At 41.5% G+C, this 8234-nt stretch overlaps 1 protein-coding gene across 1 annotated transcript; it reads left to right on the top strand.

Moving 5' to 3' along the window:
• Positions 1–678: 678 nt before the first annotated feature.
• On the top strand, positions 679–7818 carry SUV39H2 (suppressor of variegation 3-9 homolog 2 (Drosophila); the record flags this gene model as incomplete). Its single annotated transcript, XM_010194829.1, has 5 exons — positions 679–824; positions 1819–2490; positions 4168–4314; positions 5724–5853; positions 7598–7818. Coding segments are annotated over 5 exons (1205 nt in total), but the record flags the coding sequence as incomplete, so codon positions are not given.
• Between the last annotated feature and the right edge of the window lie 416 nt (positions 7819–8234).

Below are 8234 nucleotides of genomic sequence, written 5' to 3'. Positions count from 1 at the left end.
CAGGGCAGGAGAGACGCGCCGTGCCCCGGCCGGCACAGAGCCGAGGGAGGCGCGGCCCTCGTTGCCTGGCAGCGCGGAGCTCCTGCTCCGAGCTCCTTCCCTCCACCACCGCCTCGGTGGCTCCGGGCCGCGGCAGGGAGCCGACACTCGGGCCGTGCCGCTCTGCGGAGTGTCGCGGCCCTTGAAAACCGCGTGGCCGACAAGGCACCCGCCATCCTTCTGGAATTGCGCTGTGGATCTTTCTTTCCTCGTCCGGTCACCATGGTTGCATGGCAAGTGCTCGATTCCACTTGACAAACTCCAGATATTTGTCGGTCTGGTTAAAGAATGGAGGTTTCCTTGTCACCATAGTGCGGTTACGGGATGCTGTAATTGTAGGAAAATAATTTGGTTCTTAGTGCAGCTTTTGCCTGTGGAAGTCTCTGCCCTCCAAAATATTTGTTATTCTTTATACATGTACGTACTGTACAGAATAAAGGTGCAGGGAGGGAATCATTGACATGTTTCACTTTACCCCTTAGAGAAGGGTTGAGCTTGACGCAGTGAGGCACTGTAGTTGTACAAGAGACTCGTGGTCTGCGATCACAAATGATAATGTGGGGACTAAGGGATAAGGCATAATGATTTCAATTTGGCCGAGACATTAAATAGGATTTTTTACCGATTTTCTTATTGTAGCTTGGTATGTGCCATGTCTAGCTTCACTTGAGACCCTCCAAGAATTATGTAGGAAGGAAAATCTCAGATGTAAATCCATTGGAATCACCAACAAGAATCTAAAGAGTTATGAGGTGGAATATTTGTGTGACTACAAGGTAGAAGAGGTAAGAGAAACACAGACCAATTTGGTCACTCTTTCAGCTGAAATTTGGAAGCAAGCCAAAGGTAGTTTTCGCTCATAACATAAAGTAGCGGGCTGTGAGGACAGAGCTCTTGCTGACGTAGAATTAAATATCTTTTAAACTTTGAACTGTAAACAGAAAGCGGTATAACTACTGCTTTTGGTGTGCTAAAGGAAGACCTTTTTCTGAAACTACAGAGGTGCTAGAATATGAAATGTTTCACCTTTGTGTATCAATAAGTAAAGCAAAATGCTGATGCATTCAGGTTGTAGCTTGGTATGTGTTACGATGCTTCTCCTTTGTTTTCAGGTAACAGTCTATATTTCTCTTGACTGTTGTAGTCTGATGAGGAGTTAGGGCCATGTCTGCAACTGGATTCCTACGGCTTGATCGTGCCAGTGAAATTCAGTCTCAGGATTTGGCCTCGTTACAGTTATTCGTCTTTTTAAAAATAAGTACAAAATGTATGCTTCTTGATTATAAATACTGTATTGTGTGTTTTGAATGGATTGAGGATGGTTGACGTGACAAATGGTGTTTTTTAGATACTATATTTTCACTGAGTTTACAATATTTATTTTTTTGTCCTGTATACGATACGATAACATTCTGCTTGTGCATACAATCATAGCAGTAGTTAGCGTGACTTATTAATGGCCTTCACAAATGAGCATTAACAAACCAGCCTACCTCCAGGTATAACTTTAGCCTTCAGAGTTCATCCCTGCTGTTTATTTCCTTGCTCCTAGAGATGAGATATAAACTACCCAAAGTTGTGCTCTAAGTTAATTTGCAAACAGAAAACTTGATTTTTCTCTTTCTCCCCGGTTCTAATTGTTATGGGGACACCGAGCCCTTCTGCTCTGTATGCCGTTTCTTAACTCCAGAGCTGTTTGTGTTTGTCTGTGTACTCTGCGATGCTGGACTTCAGCAAAATGAAACGTAGCTAAATCTGCGTCTGTTTCTGTATTTCAAGGGCACAGAATACTATCTTGTGAAATGGAAAGGATGGCCAGAATCTTCAAATACTTGGGAACCTCAGGAAAATCTGAAATGCCCGTTGCTTCTTGAAAACTTTCTTAGTGACAAGAATGAATACTTGTCCCGGGTGAGAGAAGGCAAAGCACTGAAAGTGAGAAACCATATTAAAGCTTTGAAACCTGCGGTTGCAGATTACATTGTGAAGAAGGCTAAGCAAAGAATAGCTCTGCAGAGGTGGAAAGAAGAACTCAACAGAAAAAAGAATCATAAAGCAATGATTCTGGTAGAAAACACTGTGGATCTTGAAGGCCCTCCTTTAGACTTCTACTACATTAATGAGTATAAACCTGCTCCGGGAATAAATGTAATAAATGGAATAACGACTGGCTGTGAATGTGCAGACTGCCCCGCTGAGAAGTGCTGTCCCAAGGAGGCTGGATTTATTTTGGCTTACAATAAACGAAAGAAGTTGAAAATCCAGCCCGGGTTGCCCATCTATGAATGCAATTCATTTTGTAGGTGTGGGCCTGACTGCCCTAACAGGATAGTACAGAAAGGCACACCGTATTCTCTGTGCATCTTCAGAACGAACAATGGTCGTGGCTGGGGAGTAAAAACCCTCCAGAATATTAAAACAAACAGTTTTGTGATGGAGTATGTTGGAGAGGTATGTATTTATCTCATATAGATGAATTATTTACAATAAAAGGAATGTTGGGGGAAATCTTGATGAGCTTGCTTTCAGTTTTAGCACTTCTTGACTTCTGCTGTATAACAGGTAAGTCTGCTTTTGGGTAGAGGAATACAATAAACAGACATTCTAGATGACAGAAAAGTTACATTATCCAGAGCATCCTCAGTGCCAGAGCAATTGGAAAAGGTTGAATGTAAAGAGAATACCTACCCTGTATGTCACTGGAAGAATTCTTTTAGGTACATGCCCTAATAATAATAGTGTTTCTGAAGGCAAGTCCTTCTTTCATGGCACTCATACCCTTCATTCTTCCCTGGTCATCTTGTAGTTTTGCTGTTCCCCAGGCACAGTTGTTGCCAAACTCCCCATGCAGTCAGTCAGTCCCTTTCCTGTTCCTGAACTTTAAAAGTGGTATTTCCAAACACATCTACTACTTTTCACATCAAGAATAAGACTCGTAGTATGGACATAACCTGTTTACTGAATCTCACACTATTTCAAGCAGAACTGTCATGGTATAAAATACAGACTTTGAGTTACTCTGGAGATTTTGTATTGCCCTGTGTTTGTCCAGTTCAATGTCTGCTCTGCTTCAGGGCTCTTGACATCAGTAGCTCCTGGCAGCCTCTCCGATCCAGTCAGTTGTATTTCTGCCAAAAATCTGCCTTTCTACTAAGTTGACTGCTCAGAATTCCTTCTGTCCCTTCGTACAAATGTTTATGGTCTTTATTTATGTTCTTTGTTGTATTTCCTCCATCCTCCCTGCCCCAGATCTCACTGCTCGTGTTCATACCTTTCTTGTCAGTCATTCTGAATATCTCTGTGGAGGGGTTAATGCAGAAGGAGGCTGTATTTACCATCTCACTTGAATCTGCTTATTCCCTACTGCTAAATAAGTTCTCAAATCTGGTGTGTCAGGAAGATTTTAGAAGAGTTTTTTGTCCAATTTCACCACATTTTGTACCTATCTATCTTGCCACCAAATTGTGATTTCTATGCTGAGTCAGCACAGCAGAATACCTACAACGTCACAGGCTGCAGACTAAGTTGTTTCGGCTGTTGATTCTATCAAAAGCGACTGTAGTTCTGTTACTTTGGGGAGTTTCTGGATTTCTACCTTGTGCAATACACGTGAGCCTAACTGCAGAGATTCGGCTTTGCCAAGTGACCTATCTGTCCAATTTGTCATGAATAGGATCTTCCATTGCAGTCAAAACAGCAGGAAGAGATGAGTACTGGACTGTAAATATGACGGGTGCGGAGACTGATACCTGTTGATCTTTGTCTGTGCAAAGGGAGAAAGTTGAAAGTTTACGTGATGTAAACAGGGCTTTCTAGGTCTATTAAAAACCAGCGTGTATCTGTCATCATCAAAAATCTTCATAGAAGGTGCTGATATTTATTTCTCTTGGGACAGGGTAGTGCTGTGCATCAGCTGTGCACGAACTGCATCCAGAGAAACTTCAGTCACTAATTAGTTCAGTTGCATGTACGTACTCTTTATTCATTAGAGATGGAGTGCTATTTCAACATCAAAACGTGAATGTGTTATTTTTTCACTGAGTATTTTTTCTAACTTGATTGTGAATTTTGTTGTAATTTAGTAATAGTTAATAATATGATGCAGGTTTCTTTTTTCTCTTTTTTTAGGTGATTACAAGTGAGGAAGCAGAGAGACGAGGCCAGCTCTATGACAACCAGGGAAATACATACTTGTTTGATTTGGACTATGACTCAGATGAATTTACAGTAGATGCAGCTCGATATGGAAATGTGTCCCACTTTGTGAACCACAGTGTAAGACCTTGTTTTGTATACTAAGAATTTGGAGAATTATCCTAATTGTGCCAGAAATCTTCTCCTACTGTAAATAGTTTACCATATTCACAGTTTTTCTGGAGTATGTTTCGTCCCAGCACAATCCAGTCTGGTGATATAGTACATGGAATATTTAGCCTTAGTTGGAGTAGGAGTAGTTACAGACAACTGGGAATGAGGTGGTGCTTGAAGTGGACATCCAGTAGGACTGGGGTTGTCACTGAATCTGCTGGTTCTAGACAGCCAAATTGGGGTTGGCTTGGGGTTTTTTTCTAAATAACTAAAAGACCTAACGCATGAGAGGTACTTAATAAAATTAGTGAAGAGTCAAAGATGATATGAATTGATGCATTATTTTGTAGCGGGGCAGGATATGGGCATTATGCTGAACTTCATCTTTCAAACGTAGAGGAAAAGATGAAAATTCCTGTGCTTTGTTCAGTATTTCTCCCCTGTAGATACCTTTTTCCCTTCCACATATCAAATCTAAACTTGCCAGAGAACTTGAAAGTAAATTTTAAACAGTTCATTTCTGTAGTGTTTTCTGTCCTGTTCAGCTGAAACAAAAAGGTTGAATTGCAGAAGGATGAAGAGTTTTAGATACAACCAATTGCTCTTCACTTTTGGAAGTGGGAGTGAAGTATTCTCACTCTGCAGTGTAAAGTTAAACGTTAACTTCACTTCTGATTCTTTAACGTGGGATATATTTTATTGCTAAAGAGCAAAAACATATGTGGAGTTCAACAAACTGCCTCAGTGACTACTGACTTCTGATGCTTAATCCAGAAAAAACAATAAAGTGCTTTCTAGTTCCTGCTTAGCGTCCTAGACCCTCCACGTGCCCCCAGCCCACGGCAGATAATCCGGAAGCCAAGCAGGATAGCAATTGAAAATAGAAATTTATTCGTACTGTGAAGATACTAATTCTGGTCTGGAAGTCATGCTTAAACCTAAATACAGAATAGTGAGTGTGTGTGGCTTGAAACGCTAGGGTTTTTTTCCTTTTCTTTCAACTTTCAATTATTTTTGTGGGTTTTGTAGGTAAATACTGTCCTCAGAATGTAGCTTTAATTGCTTTCTTTGCTATCTTTTTCGTTGTCATCTTTTGAAGGTACCATTATTTTTCAACAGGCTGTTGCATGCTAGTGTAGTCTATGTGCTGTGTAAAGGTTGCCTTCTTGAAAGGACTCAACTCTGAACTATAAGTGTTCCCCTTTTACGCTATTTCAAGAACGTAATTTCTTGGTTTCAGAAGATAACTGGCTTTCAGACTTCTGTCACTGAGAGAAAAAACAGTTCTTCCTTTCCTGTGACTTTAGTTTAAGTAAACACTTTGGTGAAACTGTGTATTTTTCTTAACAGAAACTGCATTCATTTTTGCTTTACAGTGTGATCCAAATCTTCAAGTCTTCAACGTGTTTATTGATAACCTCGACTTGCGTCTTCCTCGAATAGCGCTGTTTTCTACACGCACCATCAAGGCTGGAGAAGAGCTGACCTTTGACTACCAGATGAAAGGTCTGCAGGTTTTAACACTGTTCCTGCGGGAGGTTTGGGACGCTGGTGGGTTTTGTTGCAGCCTGACTGATGACAGCATTTGAGGCCAGGCACAGCATCTCCCTAGCACAGCTTTGTGGATTTTACAGCAGACGTTGCTCGTTGCTGTGCGGTGCAGCCAGAGCACACTCAGAAGCTCTTGCTTGCATCTCTGGTGCATTACCTCCTTTAGCTCCCCTAGCTCACAGCAAGGGCTTGTGGTTATAACATCTGGCAAGGCAAATTATTCTGAAGATTCGTCACAAGAGTGCTCAAAGGAATGGGCAGGCTACTGTTAGTTAAAAAAGTTTTCCTTTATTCAGTTGACATTTCAGGTAAAATACTTTTTAAGTCATCTACTAGCGACAGCTATAAAGGCAGCGGTAACTGGTATCTGTACGCCTCAACTGTGGACGTGTCTCCTATGGTACAGATGTTAAGGACAGAAAAAGCATGGTCCATAGCTTTTTACAGTGACAGCCGTCACTCCCTGAACAACCTCTGCAGGAATGTGGTGGCATCCCCATCACTGGAGGTTTTAAAGATGCTGTTGGAGGAGGTGGTAGATAATCTCATCAAGGCGCCCTTTCCCACAAAAGGCTGTACCTGATGATTCTCCGAGGTCCCAGTGTTCAAGGCCAGGTTGGACGGGGCTTTGAGCAACCTGGTCTGGTGGGAGGTGTCCCTGCCCATGGCAGGGGTTGGACTGGATGAACTTTAAAGGTCTCTTCCAACCCAAACCATTCTGTGACTTGATTTTGTTCAGATACAATAAAAAAATCTTGAGGTTTGCTGGCAGGGGTGTCGCATGTGTCAGACTTTGCATGCAAACCATTTATCCACAACAGCGATGTATTGCTTGCCCTGCTATTTAGTTTTCAAAGAAGCATCTCTCCACTCCAGAGCTGTACCTCATTCTTATAAAAGATCTCTTTAAGTGCTGACAAATTGATCTTATTTAATCCTTAAAACTCCTATTTGTTGTGGTGTTGACGAGGTCGCAAACACCACGAGAAGAAGTTATCTACACAGTTGTAGATAAGCAGGCACTTCTTTATTTGCAGCGCTGGGGAACACAGAGGGTAGCCCCTCAAAGGTGTGTTCCAACACTTACACAATTTCACAGCCTATTTATTCATTTTCTAACAATAACAAAATCATACGAGCATGCATAAGATGATCACCTTTTACTCCACCCTTCACCCTGACTGGTTCCCCACTATCACCCCCCATAAGACACTGAACTACCCCTATGTGATTTTTGACATAGAGAGAAAAGTTATGGCCCATTCTTCTTATACCCGTCCTAAGCACCTGTATACACATATCCTACCATGGCCCATTCTTCTTAACTTTGTAGAGGTCAAAGTGTTCTTTTAGCTCTACTGCTAAAACAAATGCCTACTTTAACCAGCTAGAACTTTCTTACGCCTATAACAGTAGCATCCCAGGCAGGCTGCACTCTCTGCTGACCAGTATGGATGCTGACCTGAGGGTACAGGGCTTGAGTTTGTTGAGCTGCTGATTCTTAATGGTTGGACTCGGTGATATCTTAAAGGTCTTTTTCGACCTAAACAATTCTGAGTCAGTGATCTGTGTGCTGGGTGTTGTGTAAGTAGCTGTAACATGAGCGTAGGTAGAATTTTGAGTATTGAAGCCATTTGAATGCCTATCACAGTGCCAGTCTGGCTTTTAAAACCCTTGTTTGTGTTTATCTGTGTCACAGGTTCAATAGATCTGTCTTCAGACTCTGCCGATGGCCTCAGCCCATCCAGAAAGAGGATCAGAACTGTCTGTAAATGCGGCGCTGTGTGTTGCAGAGGATACCTCAACTGAGTTCGGGTATCCAAAGTCACAAATGCTTTGTTCTCTTTTAAGTGTGTTTTAAGAAGACTCTTCTTTCACACATATATTCAAGTATTCATACATCTAATGTAAATAAGTACAGTGGAAAGAAGGCATTACATTTGTAATGGAAGTGGCGTTTGCCAAAGAAAGAAATGTAGTGTTTCAGGCAAATACAAAACCGAAATGGGGATTAAAGATTGATTTTTCTAGAACTGTTACTTAGGAGGTAGTAAAATATGTGCTAAGAAAACTCTTTAAGATGTACTTTGATTTGGATATTTGAGTGTGAGCTTACAGCCATAGGCCTTTTAGGACCTGATTTCAGTGGGATGAAGAGACATTGTGTGTTTTCTATACCTTGAAAAGTGTAGAGGCATTTGATTTGAATCCTAAACCATAGCTGGCAGTTCATTTGCTTTTTTTTGTTGTACAAAGAAAAGCATCAAGAGATCAGCAATAATATCTATGGCGCCAGGGTGAAGGTCTGCGGGCAGCCATCAGACTGTGTCTAAATG

Source organism: Mesitornis unicolor, unplaced genomic scaffold, assembly GCF_000695765.1.
Source record: "Mesitornis unicolor isolate BGI_N332 unplaced genomic scaffold, ASM69576v1 scaffold19191, whole genome shotgun sequence".
NCBI classification, from domain to species: domain Eukaryota; kingdom Metazoa; phylum Chordata; class Aves; order Mesitornithiformes; family Mesitornithidae; genus Mesitornis; species Mesitornis unicolor.
Note: the sequence above shows the minus strand (reverse complement) of the source record. Positions and strands in the feature narration are given on the sequence as shown.